General features: G+C 38.4%; 1 protein-coding gene across 2 annotated transcripts in view; it reads left to right on the top strand.

Annotated features, from left to right (window-relative positions):
• Positions 1-18,813, top strand: part of LOC100552476 (lysosomal acid lipase/cholesteryl ester hydrolase) — a 30,260-nt gene extending 11,447 nt beyond the window's left edge. The window contains exons 3-10 of one of the 2 annotated variants that reach the window (XM_003224369.4): positions 5,426-5,543; positions 6,475-6,673; positions 7,443-7,552; positions 8,947-9,083; positions 14,761-14,907; positions 15,686-15,757; positions 17,320-17,385; positions 18,548-18,813. In XM_003224369.4, the coding sequence (XP_003224417.2) occupies positions 5,426-5,543; positions 6,475-6,673; positions 7,443-7,552; positions 8,947-9,083; positions 14,761-14,907; positions 15,686-15,757; positions 17,320-17,385; positions 18,548-18,781 (1,083 nt within the window). In that variant the 3' untranslated portion in view covers positions 18,782-18,813. Of the gene's footprint in view, positions 1-5,425; positions 5,544-6,474; positions 6,674-7,442; positions 7,553-8,946; positions 9,084-14,760; positions 15,161-15,685; positions 15,758-17,319; positions 17,386-18,547 lie in introns of those variants that run through there. The other variant, XR_001730648.2, reaches the window with a different exon arrangement.
• The last annotated feature ends 2,442 nt before the right edge of the window (positions 18,814-21,255 follow it).

The following is a 21,255-nucleotide window of genomic DNA, read 5'->3' as shown; positions in this document are numbered from 1 at the left end:
TGTCCTCACTGCAAAAGAATATACTGATCTAGAATAGCTCTCTATAGCCACTAACGGACCCATCGCCAGGACATTGGAAGGCAACCATACTTAGCCACAAATGATAGCCTATTATGACTCTACACTGACCATCATAATGAAGTTCAAACTGCATTATATGGCAGTGCAGATGGGGCCTGAGAGATCTTTATCCATCTTTAGTTTTCTTTGCATATCTCTAATATTAACACATGTGGCTGCTTTAGTTGTTTGCATGCTTCTCAGGCTGAGGGATATTCAGTTTCTTGAGAGGAGGTCACTCACAGCTGACTTCTGCTTTTGTGGAGTCCCATCAATTATTCCATCTCTATAAAAGAATAGTTTATTCCATTTGTCTCCTTTTGGCATTTTATCTAATTAAGCTTAGGTGGATGGCTCTGGTTCTACCAATCTTGCAAGGTAGTGTTAGGTTCTCTGCTTTATCTCATTGGTACTCTTCTGTATCACACTGGGGTCTTCTTGTTCATCGTGTGCAGCAGGCATGGGCAACTTTTCTAACTTGGAGGCCACATGGTGGGCCGGAGAGGGGTGGGTAGGCCAGGAGGGAGGGAGTTCTCCCCAAGTCCCCTCCTTGCTCTTTCCTTCCCTTCCTCTTCTCTTTCGTAGGCAAAAAGCGAAGGAAATAAGGGAAATGTTTGCATCCCAAAAGGGTTAGCCTTTGCCAGAATGAGATGGTGGACGGCAGAGAAAAAGTGTATATATTAGACCCCATATTGCCTACTCCTGATATATAATCCTAGAATCCTAGAGCTGGAAGAAACCCCCCAAGGGCCATCCAGTTCAACCCCTTGTCATGCAAGAAAGCACAATCAAAGCACTCCCGATAGACAGCCTCTGTATAAAAGCCTCCATAGAAGGAGACTCCACCACACTCCAAGGCAGCCTATGCCACTCTCCAACAGCTCTTACTCTCAGGAAGTTCTTCCTAATCTTTTCAGTTGAATCTCTTTGCCTGCCATTTGAATTCATTGCTCCCTTGTGCCCTGGTCTCTAGAACAGCAGAGAGTCAGTGTTCCCCCTCCCTCCTCCTCAATGGGACACTCTTTTAAATCTTGAGACATGGATCTCATATTCCCGCTCTACCTTCTCTTCTCCCAGCTAAACAGCCTCAGGAGGAAGGGCGGAAGGAAAAAAGAGAAGGAAGGAAAAAAGAGAAGAGAGGGAGGGAGGAAGGGAAGCATGGAAAGAAAGAAGGGTGGAAGAAAATGTAGAGAGGGAAGAGAGGGGAAGGAGGTTGGGTGGAAAGAGAGAAGGAAGGAAGGAAAGAAGGAGAAAGGGAAAGAGGGAGAAAAGAGGGAAGGAAAGATGAAAGTGTGGAAGTGAAGGAAGGACAGAAGGAGAAAGAGGGGGTAAGGAAGGAAGGGAAGGAGGGGAGGAGGAGGGAAAGAGAGAAGGAAGGATAAGTAGGTGAGAGGAGGGACTGAGAAAAGAGCGCAAGGGGCTACATCTGGTCCCAAGGTTTGGGTTTTCCCATACCTGATATACAGGATTTGCCATCCAACACTTCCTCTGTGCCTCAGTCTTATGAAGGTACACTGCTCTGGCTATGACAATCTTTTGACTGGGCATCCTAGTGCATATTTCACAAATATACACATTTTTATTACCAAAATTGGTTCTTTTACTTTTCAGGATATATGCATAAGCCTCAGACTCCTCTCCGGTGTCCCACACTGGCTTTTTACCCGTTCCATGGTTCTTAATGTGTGTTCCCTTTTGGTTTATTTTGCTGTCTATTTTACAAGTAGGTTGCTGTTGCAATTCTGCGTCCACAGTCTTGCATCTTGCCATTTCCTTTAGGGAGTGAGTTCTCCTTTCTGTCACGCCATTCTGTACCATGAAATATGGGGCAGCAGTCTCATGTTTAATGCCTCCTTTTTTGAGGAAGTCCGGCAATTTCACATCCATGATCTGTTCTGAGAATTTCTGATTTCCTGATAAATTGATTACTCAAATAATTGCAAAATAATGCTTTGGTCCTTTATTGGAGCAAATACCTGTTCACAGCAATAGATTTTGTTTTTCATGTTCTGGACATCTCTGTGAATGAACTCTAGAGGGTGCCATGTCTCTCTTTTGGGAAATTTAGGTCCTGTTCCTTTTGCCTCACACAGCAAACACACCTTATTTAATCACAGCTATCTTTTATGCCTAGGCTTTTATTAGATTCACCTTTGCAAGTTCATATATGCCATTAGTATCTTTATGTGCCTTCATTCTCTGCCATATTTTCATGCCTGGATTGTTTGGCTATCTTTGCAAATTCAGTTTTGTAGTCATCAACATAAAGATCTTCAGCATTAGGGCTCTAAGGATATTACATTGGATGCCAAGTCTAGTACATATAGAGCATTGTTAAGAGTTGCTTCATGCTGCCTTATGGGGCTTTGAGGGACAGAAGAACACTCCTTAATCTTGAGATTGAAACCTTTTTTTCCTATTCTATCAAATTGTGCCAAGCCGTAAGCCACTCTGAGTCCCTCTCGGGGTGAGATAGACCAGGATAGAAATACAGTAAACAAATAAATAAATATATTCCATGCACATAATCCTTGACATTTTCAACCAATTGTGTGCAAAATTATCTGGTCTGACACAAACAGGTTGTTATTTTTGAGACAAGACTGAATATATTCATATTCCTAACTAAGTGGGTGGCTTGCAAACCCAAATTTTCAATTCCAAAAAAACTCTCCATAAAAGTCATAGACAACACCTCATTCCAGCCCTGTTTGGCTGATCTCAACCACATTTTCAACCACATTCACACATTCCTTTCGCAATCTGACTTGATACTTAGTCCTTAAAGTAATTAGATTGAAAATGTCCCATTTTACCATATGAAAAAGGTGGGGATTAACACTTAAAAATAATGACACATGGGATCCTCTTAAGCAGATTTTAGTGCCAGATCCAAAATTACAGTGCAAGAATCTCTGGGTGCCTTTTCAGTATTTTACTTTGGTTGTAGCTACAATACAGAGTTAATGCAGGTTAACATCACTTAAATTGCTATGATTCAATGCTATGTAACCATGGGAGTTGTTGTTTAGTGAGACACTACCACCATTTGACAGAGAAGTCTAAAAACCTTGTAAAACCATAACTCCCATGATTATTTTTGTATTTACTGTATTTTAACCTGTTTTTTCCTTAGGATCCTTTTACGCTGGGTAGAAACCTGGGAGGAGGTGGGTGAAAATAACCTGCTTCCTCCTGGGTTTCTGTCTTCACACCCTCCCACAATCCCAGGCTTTTACCTCGGGGAGTGGTTACATGCCTTCCTAGGTCAACTATACCAGTCTTACACCCCCCCCCCCACAAACTTACTCCAGCAGGTCCCTTTGGTACTTTTTTTGGAGGGGGTAGTGGGGAGCTGGGGGAGGGGGTGGGCTCCTTCTCACTCCTTTCAGCTCCAGGAGTCCAAAGAACCGGGATAGTTGTGGGGAATGACCCCCAGGACTGTGGAAGCGGTCCCAGGAGTCAATCCCCACAGAGCTCACACCTGGAAAGAGCTTAAGGTCTGGTTCTTTACAGATGTTTAATTAATGTGTAGTAAATTAATTCACTTTTACCTGAGGCTTCATTAGGAAACCTCAAATAAAAGCGAGATAGGACCCTCATTTTGGGCCTGTCTGGAAGGGCCCTCAAGGTGCTGTTTTTTTTTTTTTCGTGTCAGGAGCAACCGGAGTTGCTTCTAGAGTGAGAGAATTGGCCGTCTGCAAGGACGTTGCCCAGGGGACGCCTGGATGTTTTGATGTTTTACCATCCTTGTGGGAGGCTTTTCTCATGTCCCCGCATGGAGCTGGAGCTGATAGAGGGAGCTCATCCGCACTCCCCCCGGGTGGGATTCGAACCTGGCAGCTTTCAGGTCAGCAACCCAACCTTCAAGTCACGAGGCTTTTATCCCCTTGGCCACCGGGGGCTCCTAAGGTGCTGTGATTCTATAGGATTGAGCCATGATAGTTAAAGTGGTGTCATTTCATTTGTTCAACAGTATAGATCCACTCTATATCACTGTATGTACACCAGCTCTCAAAATTAATGCTTTGACAGATTTTGTAAAACATTAAGATTGGTGTGAGGCTGTTTTTGCATTGTGTTGTCGAAGGCTTTCATGGCCGGGATCATAGGGTTGTTGTATGTTTTCCGGGCTGCATGACTATACAAAATCCCAGAATACTTGTATCTACACAAACACAAGATGGTCTATGCACAAAGAAAATATGTCCAAATAGCATATAGTATTATTAAAGTTCCCCGTACAAAGCTCAATTTGGCAGTACCAGACAAAATGAAAAGGAACAACAGCTCTAACACAAAAATTATCCAAGTCTGATATTAGTTTCAATGTATATAGGCTTCAGGGATACAAAGTCAATGAAAATATCTTCCAAACAAAATAAACAGATGGTTGGTCATGTTGCTGTATACTGGAATGAAGAAAATAAAGATGGAGCACAGCTCTCAAGAAAGTCTTCGTAAGTAAACTCCAAATAAAGTCCCAAGTCTACAGGGGTTCCCAGGTATTTTTGTACCCTGTTTCGGGGAGAAAATCCCCTTCTTCAGGAGTTGGTATACTCAGCAACAATGAACTATTATCTAAAACAAAACATAGAGTAACAAGTATTTTACCAGCATTATTAACAGAAGTAAAGGTAACCCATATAACTGTTATATACTTACATAGTGCCTAATTGATTGCAAGGAGTGACTCTGCTTGTGGTGATTTCAACTACGAGTGATTCTGGAGGTTCATTCAAAGGTTTTTAAAGAGTATTTGGTAACTTAAAGGAAACAGCTAAAATTAAGTGATTCATTAAGTCCCTGAGGGGAAAAGGTTTTAAACTTAAAGATCCAGTACATTTCCCTTTGGGATGGCCATGTTCTAGAAGCTGTATGGCCATGTTTTTGCATTTTTTTAAAAAAAAAACATTTCATCTATCATATTATGAGGATTCAGGTCTAATAACCTTAAAGGTAAAGGTAAAGGTTTCCCCTGACGTTAAGTCCAGTCATGTCTGACTCTGGGGGTTGGTGCTCATCTCCATTTCTAAGCCAAGAGCCGGGGTTGTCCGTAGACACCTCCAAGGTCATGTGGCCTGCATGGAGTGCCCTTACATTCCCGCCAGAGCAGTACCTATTGATCTACTTACATTGGCGTGTTTTCGAACTGCTAGGTTGGCAGAAGCTGGAGCTAACAGCGGCTGCTCACGCCACTCCCGGGGTTTGAACCTGGGACCTTTTGGTCTGCAACTTCAGCAGTTCAGTGCTTTAACACACTTCGCCACTGGGGTTCCTTACTTGAAATAATAACTTTAATAACCTTACTTGAAACTATTTTGGGATACTCAGCAATTTTCAGTGAGTTTCTGATTTGTTGCAGAATGAAATTATCAAATACTGGGGATACCCCAGTGAAGAATATGAAATCCTGACTGAGGATGGGTATTATCTCAAGGCAAACAGAATTCCACATGGATTACGCAATCCTGGGATGTCAGGTATTTTTGTAATATTCATATTATATGTAATGCTAGTATTTTGTCAAACTGTTTGAAAGTAGTTCTGTCTCCTCATATTCATCCTAATGGACATTATCTTTCCAGAATTCATTTTCCCCATCCTAAGATGTAGTCAGGCTCTATTTTTTCAGAGTGAGAGATAGAGGGGGGTAGTAGAAGATAAACACCAGACAAAGGAGCGGGAGAGGGAGAGAGATTAGATAATTTAAGGGAAGCAAGAAGCAATTATATTTTATGCTTCCTTGCCCCATAGAAATAATGTAGAGATGTGTCTTTATGTGTGTATCAGTAGAAGTGCATTGAAATAGGAGCTACTAAACTGTATGAGAACTACAATCCCACACTTTTTAGTATGTGTTTGAGTAAAATATGTAATATGTAATACGTGTGTGAATACAGGAATGTAAAACATATTCACCATATTTCTCAGCTTCAGTATTGTAATTCATGTCAGCATATTATATGGAAAATTTATCTTTTAAACTTTTAAATATTTTAGAACACTTTTGTGTAATTGTATTTTGTGCAATAATGGTAGTTTTGCCTGCACAATGTGGAAAATCAGAAAAATGAAGAAAAGCTATCATAATTTTACCCAGTAAAGAAAAACTTTTTGTCATTTTTCATGAAATGTGCATCCCTAGTCAAACAAAAGCTCTGGTCTTATCTATGCATAGCTTGTTAATATTCTTTTAAGTATTGACATTTGCATGATAAAAGAAGGTTAGCCCTGAAATTAATTTTACAATAAACAACAGTCATTTATTCTCTAAAGATTTACATGTATCACTTACTGATCTCTACAACAGCAAGAATAGAAGCACTGAAAGAGTGGGTTGGGGCAATAAATCTTCCTAGACAAAAGTTAACATACATGATCCAGTCATTTGTTTCTGACTTTCTTTAACAGAGCCTAGGCCAGTTGTGTTGTTAGTACCTGGAGTCCTGGCTGAAGCTAGGTGCTGGCTCGCAAATATTCCAAACAATAGTTTGGGATTTTTTCTAGCTGATGCTGGCTATGATGTATGGATAATAAATAACAGAGGGACCACATGGTCTAGAAGACACCAGAACCTATCAATCAATCAAGAAGAATTCTGGAATTTCAGGTACGTTCAAGGGACACTTTTTTACTATAGCTTGGGTGGATTGACCCTACAGCAATACAACATTAGAAAAATCTTATTTTCGGACAAAAGAAAATTAGTTATAGACAATCACTAATGGTTAGAGAAGATGTGTTATAAATTGACAAAATATTGACTGCATTCCTTTTGGTTTTTCCTGATCTGTTCTTTGAACTAATAGCAAGTACACTCCATCAAAATTGGCTCCAACCTCTTCAAATAATGACTAGCTGTGGCAGCTAATGCTGTAAGGCCACACAGTTTTAAAAATGTAATGATGAAACTATCAATAGGAAAGAGGCTTCAATACAAACACACACACACCAGTAGAGAAATGAAGAGGGATAACCAAATGAGACTATGTTCCCTATATGTTCCAGGCCTATTTCCAGTTATTCAAGTCCAGTCAGACCATGAAGCCTGATGAGGACCTGGACACCTCAATTAGAAAAATACAAGTGATGATAAGGCATTACTACTCCTGTCTGCTCCATGTTCTGTTTTGGGCAGCAGTCACTATGGTTGCTCTTTGGCGTTGGCAGAGGTTGACCAATGAACACACACACACACACACACACACACACACACACACACACACATGTTCTTGGTGCATAGAACAGCACATCCACCCAACCAAACACACCACCACGAGGCCTCCTGATTGGGATTTCTTAGTTTTCTCTCTGTAGTCTACCTAGTTCAGATAGTGCCAATTATGTGAAATTGTTGTTGTTGTGTGTGTCTGTTACAGTTTTCATGAACAGGCAATGTATGACATTCCAGCCACCATCGACTTTATCCTGAAGAAAACTCAGCAAGATAAATTACATTATATTGGCCATTCCCAGGGTGGTTCATTGGGTAAGTTGAGATGAATGGAATAGAATTTATCACTATATACTTTTTGAGTTGTCAAGATGTCTAGAAAATAGAAACCACATTTTAAAAATGCTCACAATTGAGATTTTGTATGTTGCCAGGGGACATCTTTTTAACACGAAGACTTCATATTTCAGCTCATATTTGAAAGCAGGATATATTATTGGCCTTTAGCTGACAGAGCTTAACTATTTTAAAATCAAAGGAATTTGATTGATCAGATTTAGATCTGTCTAATAAAACATTATTTTCCTATTATGTACAGAGTAATCTTGCCCCCAGTACAGGGCACAGCTATTTAACATTGTAGTCTTCCATGTTAGGGAAAGTCAGGGAAAGCTATAGAGCAGCCCTGAACTTCAGGATATTAGAAAGAGCTGGGTGAGTTAAGATTCAAAACTGTAGTTGCAACTGTGAGGCTCCAAAACACTTTTGAGTGCTTTTGTCAATATAAGCAAATATAACTACTCAGAGAGAGGAGTTGGATTATGTCCTCCTTTTGCCTTCCCCTTCCCGAAGTCATGGGTTGCTTTCCCTTGCCTTTACATCAGCAAAGGCATCCAGGAATGGCCAGGAGCTCTTTGGAACTCCATGGCCTGTACTATGCTGACAACAACATGACACAGATAAGAGTGGCTGTCCAGCAAGGCCGATCCATGCTTGGATGGCCTGAAGAGTGTTCTGCTGGGACTTCTGGGATCAGTCCAGACTACTGACACTCAAGAGCAGCCCCACATGGGCTCATGGCAGCATTGCAATCAAACAGAAATCCAGAGGTAGATTCTCTTGCACAAATGCACCTCATTTCTTTTTTGAGCCCTCTAAGATAACAAAAGAAGGAAAATGGCAAGGGTGATGAAAATACACAGGAAGGATGTAGTATGATAAGGCAACAAATAGATTGTTCCTGAAATTCCACGAAAGGTGTGGTTATGGTACAAGTAAAGCCTCATTGGAGAAAGATAGTTCTTAGCAAAGGCTGTTTTTAAAAGCCTCAGATTGCATATGGTTTGGAAGAACTTTGTCAGCATACAAAAAAATAGTGGAAGAACTAAAGTTTTGTACATATCACATATTGTAATATAACTTCAATATATCCTTATTACAAAAAAAACCCTCCTGAGTTACTTCCCCTTATTTCTATTCTCTAACCCACATCCTGAAATACCTAAGAAAAACAGCATCTGTAAAATTAGTTTAAAGGTTCATATTGTTAGAGAAAGAGGGAAATATATCAATGTTATCACTATTATTAAGTTTGACAACTCAGAAACCAGACAGAAAAAAATCACTGAAACCCCAGCAGCCCATGCATGAATAAAAACTATGCTTAATCTTCAACTTTTCACAACTGAAACTTTTACATTTCTCTACAGGTTTTATCTCTTTCACAGCCATGCCACAAATTGCTAAAAAAATCAAGCTCTTTATGTGCTTTTCTCCTCCCTATACATTGGTGCGAACCAAGGGACTCATGAAAATGATTGTGTCCCTTCATGATAGAGTCAAAACAGTATGTATTTTTCAGGTGTCTCTTTTTCATCATTTCATTGTATGTGTTCAGTGTTGGGACAGTCACCTAATGAAGTGTAGCTGAAAGGAAAATTTGTAATTATTTTTATTAATAGACCAGGAAGATTTTTTTTTTTTGCAATTTTCAAAAATCTTAAACTGTTACAGAAATTTTATTCTCTGAAGGAAAATCAATGGCTTCATGGTGAATTTTTTTTATTTACTGAAAATTTCCTGTGAATGAAATACTGTTTTCATTCATATAAATTACTAGCTATGCCCGGCCACGCGTTGCTGTGGCTTAGTCTGGTGGTGTTGGTCAGTCTACATTAGGTTGTATTTATGGTGTGACCTCCACCCTTCTTTATACTCACATTAGTAGTAGTATTTTAAGTCTGTTACCTTCTTCATTTTTTTGTTGATTGATAATTGCTTGAGATCCCTGTTGTCTTTGGTTTGTTGTTAATCGTGATGTCTGATTCTGCTGAGTGCGGTTTACATCTTATTGTGGTACAATAGTCTTTTTTTTTTGCCTGTGTAGGTGTTTATTATTGTTGTTGTTGTAGTGGTCATGAAGGCTGGATAAGTTAGATGCTACTGTATTGTTTTTTGGAGGCCCAGTGTAGCACTGACTGGCCTTTCAGCCTCAGTGCCTGGCTGCTTCTTGTCTGTGATGGTATTGATTCTTATTGTTATTGTTGTCATTGTTATTATTGTAATTGTTTTTTTGGAGGCCAAGTGTGAATGTAGGGATTGGGGAGGTGGATGAGCACTGAATGGCCTTGTAGACTCAGTGCATGGCTGATTCTTAGAGCCTTTCCTGCCTGCAGAGCCATGGAACTGGGCCAGTGGGTTGGATGGCAGGGAAAGGGAGAAGGAAGAGGCCTCTAATTGAAATGCATGGACTCCATGCCATGGGGTGCTGGAATTTGTAGTTTGCATCCAGTCCAACCCCTTTCTTTCTTTTTGTCATGGAGGAAGAACCCACCCAAACCTCTCAGACAGATGGCCATCCGGTTTAGTTGTGTTGTTATAGTCACGATGCATTGTTGTGAGTTTTATGGGTCCAGATTGTGGTTTTGTGGTGTGGTTGTGTTGTTACAACCGGGAGGGAAGGCTTTTGCGTTGTGTTGTCAAGTTTTGTATTTCTGGGGCATTTAGTTGTGTGCCAAGTTTTGTATTTCTGGGGCATTTAGTTGTAGTGTTATAGTCACGATGCATTGTTGTGAGTTTTGTGGGTCCGGATTGTGTTTTGTGGTGTGATTGTGTTGTTACAACTGGGAGGCAAGGCTTTTGCGTTGTTTTGCCAAGATTCGTATTTCTGGGGCTTTTAGTTGTAGTGTTATAGTCATGATGCGTTGTTGTGAATTTTGTGGGTCTGGATTGTGGTTTTGTGGTGTGATTGTGTTGTTACAACCGGGAGGCAAGGCTTTTGCGTTGTTTTGTCAAATTTTGTATTTCTGGGGCGTTTAGTTGTGTTGTTATAGTCACAATGAGTTGTTGTGAGTTTTGTGGGTCCGGATTGTGGTTTTGTAGTGTGGTTGTGTTGTTACAACTGGGAGGAAAGGCTTTTGCATTGTCTTGTCAAGTTTTGTATTTCTGGGACATTTAGTTGTGTGCCAAGTTTCGTATTTCTGGGGCGTTTAGTTGTGTTGTTATAGTCACGATGCTTTGTTGTGAGTTTTGTGCATCCGGATTGTGGTTTTGTGGTGTGGTTGTATTGTTACAACCAGGAGGCAAGACTTTTGCGTTGTGTTGTCAAGTTTTGTATTTCTGGGGCATTTAGTTGTGTGCCAAGTTTCGTATTTCTGGGGCCTTTAGTTGTGTTGTTATAGTCACGATGCATTGTTGTGAGTTTTATGGGTCCGGATTGTGGTTTTGTGGTGTGGTTGTGTTGTTACAACCGGGAGGGAAGGCTTTTGCGTTGTGTCGCCAAGTTTTGTATTTCTGGGGTGTTTAGTTGTGTTGTTATAGTCACGATGCGTTGTTGTGAGTTTTGTGGGTCCAGTGTGGTTTTGTGGTGTGATTGTGTTGTTACAACCGGGAGGCAAGGCTTTTGCATTGTGTTGCCAAGTTTTGTATTTCTAGGGCGTTTAGTTGTGTTGTTATAGTCATGATGTGTTGTTGTGAGTTTTGTGAGTCCGGATTGTGGTTTTGTGGTGTGATTGTGTTGTTGTAACCGGGAGGCAAGGCTTTTGCATTGTGTTGCCAAGTTTCGTATTTCTGGGATGTTTAGTTTTGTTGTTATAGTCACTGCGCCCGCAACTTTATCCTTTTATATATATAGATAAATGCATATAAATGAGAAAAAATAACTCCCTAGTAGGGATGTTTGAATATCAGAAGAATTCTGTGGAGGAATAGTTTCCCCATGCAATACGCACTTCCATTCTTAAATAGATGAAGGGGAGAACCTTTACTTTGAGGTTCACTTTGTAAATAATCTCAGAGGAAAACCTAGGACTTATCCACATTTGCAAAAAACTCTGGCCTTATTCAGTAGTTTCTGGGACATTTCCCAGGGCTTTGACAGAATCTGGACAGAAGAATTGAGTCTGTTCATCCCAATCTGGAGTCCAGACACCGATGCCATCAGCTTTTCCCTGCACTCATCTGAGCTCCTGAACACACAACCAGTGAGAAGAAGGGGGATTGCATTAGGAGGGAATCTCTCATCCTCCTTGTTGGCCATGCAGTTCTGATGTCAAGAGAAACACCCAAGCTAAGAGCTTGGAAAAAACTTTGTAGCTACCTTGTTTCCCCCAAAATAAAACCTACCTTGAAAATAAGACTTATAATGATTTTTCAGCATTTCTGAGGATGCTCGAAATATAAGCCCTAATTCAAAAATAAGCCCTAGATATAATTCATTTAAAAAGTCAATTTAGAAAAAATATGGCTGCCCCTGAAAACAAGCCCTAACACATATTTTGGAGCAAAAATTAATATAGACCCTGTCTCATTTTTCAGGAAACAGGGTAGCTAGGAGTGGTGGTGGTAACCATTCAGAGACAGTTAGATGTGGACTGCCCTGGCTCTTGGCTAGTGAACAGCAGTCCTGGATTTGGCACAGTTGTCATTTCAAACAGTTTCATTCAAACTACTCATCATATTTATCATATATTCCCTCTCTTGATTTATAACTACATTTATAAATCAACATGCAGGGATTATAAAGTACAGTAGAGTCTCACTTATCCAAACCTCGCTTATCCAAGCTTAATCCAAGCCATTTTTGTAGTCAATGTTTTCCATATATCATGATATTTTGGTGTTAAATTCGTAAATACAGTAATTATAACATAACATTACTGCGTATTGAACTACTTTTTATGTCAATTTTGTTGTATAACATGATGTTTTGGTGCTTAATTTGTAAAATCATAACCTAATTTGATGTTTAATAGGCTTTTCCTTAATTATTCCTTATTATCCAAGATATTCGCTTATCCAAGCTTCTGCCGGCCTGTTTAGCTTGGATAAGTGAGACTCTACTGTAGCTTCAATTTTCAATTGTACAGATCTCAGTTTCTGAAACAAAACACATGTCCATAAAACCACTATAATTAGCAACATTATAATCATTACAATTGAGTGAATCATTAAATAAAAAAGAATGAGGCTTTTGGTGAATATTGTTTGAAAATATCCCACCAATTACATTAGGTCAGAGAGCTTTCTTGATCTGCAATCCTCTGGAATTCTCCATGTTCATATTGAATGTTAACAAAATACCTTTTAGTATTCCAAGCATACTGTTCTAAGTGTTTTTTGATTTGTTCATTTTGCAAACATAATGCCTTAAGTTTTACATAATCAGGTCCTGTTGTTATATTTAAACCTGGCATTAACAATTCTAAATATATTTTACGCTTAATCATTTTTGTAGCAAAAACTTTATTTCCCATTACCAGGTTTTTAATATAAGTAATATTACAACATTAGAACAGAGGGCAGTTCTACTCTACCATATAATGCAGTGTACACTTGTATTAGTGTGTGCGCATCCACATCAAACACAGGTTAAAAAGCAGTAAGTTGTATAATGCAGCTGCATCCCAGGTTTAAAAAATAGGGGAAAGTCTTGCTCTTGCTCCATGATTTAGATCAGGGGTCCTCAAACTTTTAAAGCAAAGGGCCTGTCCACAATCCTTCAGACTGTTGAGGGGCCGAATTATCATTTGAAAAAAATACGAACAAATTCCTATGCACAATGCATATTTGTCTTATTTGTAGTGCAAAACAACAACAACAACAATGAAAGAACAATACAATATTTAAAAATGAAAACAATCTTAACCAACATAAACCTATCAGGATTTCAATGGGAAGCGTGGGCCTGCTTCTGGCCAATGAGATAGTCAAGTGAATTAGGATTGTTGCTGTTGTGTGCCTTCAAGTCATTTCAGACTTTGGGCGAGCCTAAGTCTAACATTATTTATTTATTTATTTATTTATTTACTGCATTTATTTACTACATTTATATCCTGGCCTTCTCAGAGTGGCTTACACGTTGTATATACATACAATATATTATATTATTAGCATAGCACAATATTAGCATTATATATTACTATAGTGAACTATACCACTACACTGTAATATTATGTGTAATATATAACATATAATTAATATTATTATATCGTATTATTAGTATTCTATTGTATAACATTATAATATTTTTATCAATATTATATGTATATACAATACAGTAGAGTCTCACTTATCCAAGCTTCACTTATCCAATGGTCTGGATTATCCAAGGCAGTCTGCCTTTTAGTAGTCATTGTTTTTGTAGTAAATGTTGCAATGTTTTGGTGCTAAATTCGTAAATACAGTAATTACTACATAACATTACTGTGTATTGAACTGCTTTTTCTGTCAATTTCTTGTAAAACATGATGCTTTGGTGCTTAATTTGTAAAATCATAATGTAATTTTATGTTTAATAGGCTTTTTTCTTAATTCCTCATTATTATCCAAGATTTTCGCTTATCCAAGGTTCTGCCAGCTCGTTTATCTTGGATAAGTGAGACTCTACTGTATATTATATTATTAAAACTGATATAAAAATATTATATTATAAAACTGAGGGCGAGGGCCAGGTAAATGATCTTGGAGGGCCGCATCCGGCCCCCGGGCCTTAGTTTGGGGACCCCTGATTTAGATTTTTCCCTGTGTTTGGGCAGTGGGGACCGCCATCTTGGATGCCTATACTGGATCGAGGATTGTGTTCCCACAGCCATCTGGGTAGGTGGTGTGACTGTCTCTTTTGCCTCCCAGCAACCCAATTCCACCATCTCTTACATCCTGGTTCACTACCATGTGACTGAGCCCAACAACTTGAGAGGAAGGGGAGGCTTGTTCCTCCCAAGCTGCTTTACTCGGTCACATGGAGCAAACCATGAAGTAGATATCCAGCAAATGAAGATAAATGTCAATGTTCTCTCTTTTTATTAGACAGCACAGCTGTAGCCACTGTCTCAGGTTGATAGCACTCCTGTGTAGGAACAATGCAGTGCTAAACTAGTATATTGTCATACTTGTCGAAGCTGCAATAAGTGCCTGTGGAGAGCTGCCTTGAACATGAACTAGCTTCACTAAAAAAAAAACAACAACCACTATTTGGATATACTTTGTTTAAAAATCATAATAATTTGTATGTTTTTATTTTACAGCATCTATGGGGCAATAAGGAATTCGTATTTTTTAGTAACAAGTTGAAAACCATCAATGCCAATTTGTGCAGCCATCCAGGAATAGACAAATTATGTCTCCAACTAATTTTCCTTGTTTCAGGTTTTAATGAGTATAATTTAAATGTGGTAAGTGAGTTTTTTTCCGTTGATAAAAAAAGACATACAATTCAAATAATCACAAAGAAGGGCAAAAATAATAAACTGATTCATATTTTTAAATGTTTACTAAGGGTGCATCTACACAGACCATATAATGCTGCTTGAGGCTGTCACAAGGGTGGGATGTCCATAAAGTGGACATCACCGATATGTGCTGTAACATGCATCAAGCCCAAAAGAGCATATTAAAAAACTCACCAGGAAGCCTGAAACAAGCCAGGTAGTGTGCTCTCTATTCATACACCATCTGATCACATTTTTTTAAATTATAAAGATGTGGACTAATACACTTTTAGAATGTTATATAAAGCAGGTTTTGGACATAAAGCTCTGTGGCAGTAGTACTACACTGATAGACTGACTCCTAAACTGTAGTCTGCAAAATGACATGTTTGCTCTCATTCTATCAGTTGTCAGTCAATATTGTTTCATTTTTTGCTTGATTTTGATGCTGTCTTTGTTTCCCAAAACAGGGCTTGTGACAGCACATTCTTCATTATCACCCAAATAGTTCATGTTATTAATTCTTCCAAAATTACTGTCTATTGTTTTACTACTGTAGGTAATATGATACTGATATCTAAACTGAATGTACGTCCCATATTGAATTCATACTGAATTGTAGATGCAGATGTGAGACAGATTGTGATGTAGTGCACTCAGCCATAAATCTATATAGCTATTCATATATTAATGGCTTTCAAATATTACCAACAAACTGTAAGTGTATCTGCTTTTCCCCCAGAGTCGAACAGATGTATATATGGGAACCTATCCTGATTTTACTTCTGTAAAAACAGTAAGACACTGGAGCCAGGTAGTTTCATAAATACTTTCTCTACAATTCTAAATGCGTCACTGTTCAATATTTGCAGAGTTTAATGTTTGGTATATGTACAAGAATATGTGAAATTTTTCTTCCACTTTTTAAAAAGTAGTTTCGTTAGGGTTATTTAGAAATAAATTAGAAATTATTTTCTAAACATTTTAATATCACAATGAGAACTGCATCAATTATGATATGAAAAATTGTGTAAAACATTAGTAATGTAGAATGCTTGCCATGAACCAAAATAGCTAAATATTCTCAAGAAATGGGGACTACAAATATGTTATTGATTTTTTTTAAAAAAGAGGTTGCAATATTTTTATTTCACTAAAGAGCTTTCACCAAAATATTGGGTTTGGTAAATATTTGTAACTGAAATCCTGTGATATTTAATTTGCTTGCGGCTAAGATTATGTTTGCAATTATGTTTGCAAACAAACTAGTCAAATGTGAGCTAGGCAATGCTTCTATTAAGTGGATTTGTAATTGGTTAAGTGACTGAACCCAAAGGGTGCTCACCAATGCTTCCACTTCATCCTCGAAAGAAATGACTAGTGGAGTGCCGCAGGGTTCGGTCCTGGTCCCAGTTCTGTTCAACATCTTTATTAATGACTTGGATGAAGGTTTATAAGATGTGCTTATCAAGTTTGCAGATGACACCAAATTGGGAGGGAAAGCTAATACTCCAGAGGACAGGATCAGAATTTTAATTGACCTCAACAGATTAGAGAGCTGGGTCAAAACTAACAAAATGAATTTCAACAAGGACAAATGTAAGATACTACACTTAGGCAAAAGAAATGCAAATATACAGAATGGATTATGCCTAGCTTGACAAAGTCCATATGAAAAAGATCTTGGAGTCTTAGTGGACAGCAAGTTGAATATGAGTCAACAGTGTGATGCATTCAGCTTAAAAAGCCAATGGTATGTTGAGCTGCATCAAAAATCTAGATTGAGGGAAGTCATGGTGCCTCTCTATTCTTCTTTGGTTAGACCTCACCTAGAATACTGTGTCCAATTCTGGGAACCACAGTTCAGAACAGATATTCACAAGCTGGAAGATGTTCAGAGGAGGGCAAATAAAATGATCAAAGCTCTGGAAACCATGCCCTATGAGGAGCATCTTAAAGAACTGCACAAGAGAAGGCTGACAGGAGACATGATTGCCATGTATAAATATGTGAAGGGATGTCAAATGGAAGAGGGAGCAAGCGTGTTTTCTGCTACCCTGGAAACTAGAACTTGGAGCAGTGGGTTCAAATTACAGGGAAGGAGATTTCAAAAGACATTTGAAAGAACTTCCTTTCTTTAAAATCTGTCTCTGCCTCGGAGTGTGGTGGAAGCTCCTTCCTTGGAGGCTTTTAAACAGAGGTTGGGTAGCCATCTGTCAAGGGTACTTTGTGCTTTTCCTGCATGGCAGGAGATTGGACTAGATGACCCATGTGGTCTCTTCCAACTCTACGATGCTATGATTCTGTGATTCTATGATTCTTATAATCAGATCATCAGATTTTCAAAGTGCATATAATTCTTTCCTTTTTCTCTAGATTGCGAAATCAAAAGAATTTAAATATTTTGACTATGGAAAAGAGAACAAAGTTGTGTATAATATGGTAAGGAAAGCAGAAAAGATAATTGTCACATGCAGATATCTTGTAATATTGTATGATTTGGGTTGTTATTAAAAGTGCATTATCTTCCAATAAACTTAAACAGCAAGAACACATCAAATGAAGCAATCACAATGTGTACATTTTGAGGTAATTTCTAGGGATATTAATTCCCTTTTTAATTTTCTTCTTGCCCATTTTCACTTAATATATTGTACTGTTCCTCCCCAAAAAGCTTTCACTTGTCTTTTATTTGAATATTTTTTTCACTTAACAGGATATACATAGTTTCTTCATCTCTTGTGCACAACTTCCATAACTTTCGTTATGAAAAAGGTTGTACCACATCCAGTTTGTCAGAATTATTTTTAATTTAAAAAATTGAAATATTAACTTTTTTCACTTTTTCATATTTTTAAATGACCCCCTCAAATTGGCACTTTCCTAATTTATGCCCTTTTGTATTGACATTTCATGACATATTTGTGAAAAGGAATGCACAAAAAAGCATTATATAAGGAGAAATGAATATGAATTTATGTGGAGCTATTTCTTTAAAAAGCAAATTGAATTGAAGTAGGACAATGTGAAGGAAAGAAAACAAGAGAAACACAGAGAAACCAAAATTAACAGATTCACCAATCCCTATGTAATTACAATGCTGAACATGAATATACACTGACCACTTAAGTCAGTTTCAAAATGGTATTGAAGAAAGTGGTTTCACTGTCCTGGAATCAGTTTAAGATCCAGATGATGATTCTTACACAAACATAATGAAATCATTATGTAAGCCAACATTTTAAGTTTTCAAGTAAGTTTTTTTAAGTACATATGATGATAAAACATTAAATGTGCTTTGAATTATAATTCTGTGCCTTCTCAGCAAGTTTGAATAGACCTGGAGGTTTATGTAAAATAATCAGACTTCAAATGCCATATAGCTAAACCTTTCATGTGAGAGTTTTATTACTTATTATTATGGGAGAGATGCAGGTATAATAGATGATAAGATGGAAGGAACTCTCAAATAATGATTTTTAAAGGCCTAGTGTCAACCAGTAAAGAATTCTGATGATATTAAAAATGAATGGTATAGAGAAGAAGAATAAGAAAATATTTTAAACAATATTTTTTCTGTTTTGCTCCCCCCCTCCCCCAACAGACCAAGCCTCCATTCTATAAAATAGAAGAGATGATGGTGCCAACAGCTGTATGGAGTGGTGGGAAGGATATTATTGCACATTCAAAAGACATTGAAGAATTGCTGCCTCGAATCACTAATTTAGTTTTCTACAAAAATATTCCTAGCTGGCACCATGCCGATTTTCTTTGGGGTCTTGATGCTCCCAGTCAACTATATACTGATGTGCTTTATCTGATGGAGACATATAAATAAATAAAAACTTAGCATAGACTGTGAACAATGAACCTTTGTTTCCATATTATGTCTTTTCACACATATCTTGAATTATACATTAATGGAAAATATGAGTTTACTTCTTGCTGTTTACTACTACTTTTTCTCTGGTTAGTCCCATCTGTAAACCTATATCAGGCAGAAAATTTGTAAGGCATAACGAAGGTACTTCTTTTACTAGAAGGAACTCAACATTACAGATATTATGTGTATTGTGTATTGTTTTTCTCTCTATGTTCTGTCTATTTGAAAGGTACGGTTTTACAGATTTGCATCTACATAGAGCTTTGGCAGTCTGAAAAACTGACATTGTTAAATTTAGAGGAGGAAATATTTATTATTGACTCCCTCAAGGGGCTCTTTTGTATACTGCCATATAAAAACTAGATCATTTGCTTTGAGTTGGGTTACATGGCAACGTAGACTCATATAATCCAGGTCAAACCTGGTAATCTTGATTATCTGTTTTGATCATCTGGATTATATGGCAATGTAGAAGGGGCCTGAGGAGATACAAAAATGCTAATCCTTGTCCAGAACACTGTTTAGTCTAAGGCCAGTGCTATATATCACAAAATGAGTACATTTTTTCTTTAGGAAATTTTTTTAATGGGCAAGAAAATGTAGATACCTCTACATTTATTTGTCTTGCAAATCACACAGAGGTTTTTGTAGAGTTCACATTCCATAGGAGGGAGTGGAACTGGCAACAATACCTTTCCAGTCATGGCACCCTTTTATTATCTGCTGTCTTCTGTAATTTATCTTTGATTGGTAGCTTGCTTATTCTTGTCCTCTCTTTACCTTACGTAGGTTGGGCATGGACAATAAATGATTTTATCGCAGCATAGGATGGGATAGAAACTGCCACAGGGATAGAAACTAGAGCAGCCTCTTTCTTCTTTCTTCAGAAGGGACTGGGAACTGCAAGAATTTCCTGCATCACATTTGTGGAGCCTGAAATTTGTAGGGAGAACCAGTCAGGTATGAAGACAAACTCTTTGACACCATGAAAACACTGGGTACCATAAAATGTTCTTGAATAAAACTCCTTCCCATTCTCACTTAAGAACAGAGTTTATAATGATTTCTTATTTTAAAAATCCTTCTAATATTCTTCTAAACTGAGTAGGTGGTGGAAAGTGAAGCGTGAATAAAAAATAGGGCAGCTGATCAGTACTGTGCATTGAGATAGTTCCCTAAAATTTCTAGTAATTGAACTTTCCTTTAGGTTGTCTGAATTTCCTCTGAATTAGCTATGTGGAAATATAACTAAAAGTGCTCCAAGCATGAGAAATTCAGTTGTCCCTTCACCCACGTTAGGGTTAAGGGTGCAGCTCCCCCATGAAAGTAGAAAAACTCTTAATATTTCTGCTGGTAGGCAATGGGGTACCTCTGCTATGGTCTTGGAGGTGAGGGGAGCCATTCCCATAGGCCACATCACTTACTATGCAGATTCCAGATCCTTTCCCTCTTTCTGCATATTTTGAGCTCTCTGTCTCGTGGGCTAAGGAAAGAAGATATTGAGTGGATAAGTAATACATGACAAACTAGAAAATGAATTGGTCTCAGCGGATGTGACACCTCCTCCTCCTCTTCCTGTGTGTATCAGCCACTGCAGAACTTCACCAGCAATGAAACCTACCACAAGTCACTCCTTGGAATTAGATTTATCGCCTACATTACTACAACAAGCAAAAAGTCGCTAATGCCATTTCCGTACAAAAGCCCCAGGTTTTCTACTCACTACGCTCAGTTCTTCTCCTGTTTATTTCATAGAATCATAGAATCATAGAATCGTAGAGTTGGAAGAGACCTCACGGGCCATCCAGTCCAACCCCCTGCAGGAAGCAGGAAAATCTCATTCATTTCAGTTCTCCCCCCCCCCCCCCCACAAGTCTCTTATCACCGTTTTCCCACAAGAAAGAGTTTCAGCAATTCCAGCACTGGTTGGATCTACACTGCCTATATCCCAGGATCTGATCTCAGATTATCTGATTTGAACTGAATTGTATGAGTCTACATTGTCTGGTAATCTGGGAAAAGCAGATAATCTGGGGTCCGATCCTGAGATATAGGGCAGTGTAGATTCAGCCACAGTCTCCCAGCAACACCTCTTACCAACCTTAAAAGTGTCATGGAGAAGATTTATGGTGTTTTCCCGAACAGCAGAAATCGGCTCCTGACCGTGTGCAACATATTCCCCCAGAATTTATTTTCCTTTGCTTGGGTGGTACATAAATATGAAGAACACAGGAAGAGGACCCAGTCCAGTGAGGTAAGTTAATGATGGGACAGTTCTGTTTAATCCAGAAAAGGAAGGAAGATATCAGGTAGAACACAGACTTGCAAAAAACTATCCCTGCCCATGCCTCCATTTACCTGGCAGATCCATTTCCTACTCCTCTTCCTATGTACTGAATGTTTCTCTCCATGTTTCTCTTCTTTTGCCA

The sequence above is a fragment of the Anolis carolinensis genome, chromosome 3 (assembly GCF_035594765.1).
Source record: "Anolis carolinensis isolate JA03-04 chromosome 3, rAnoCar3.1.pri, whole genome shotgun sequence".
NCBI lineage: Eukaryota > Metazoa > Chordata > Lepidosauria > Squamata > Dactyloidae > Anolis > Anolis carolinensis.
The sequence above is the reverse complement of the archived record's forward strand: the minus strand, read 5'-3'. Positions and strand labels throughout refer to the sequence as shown.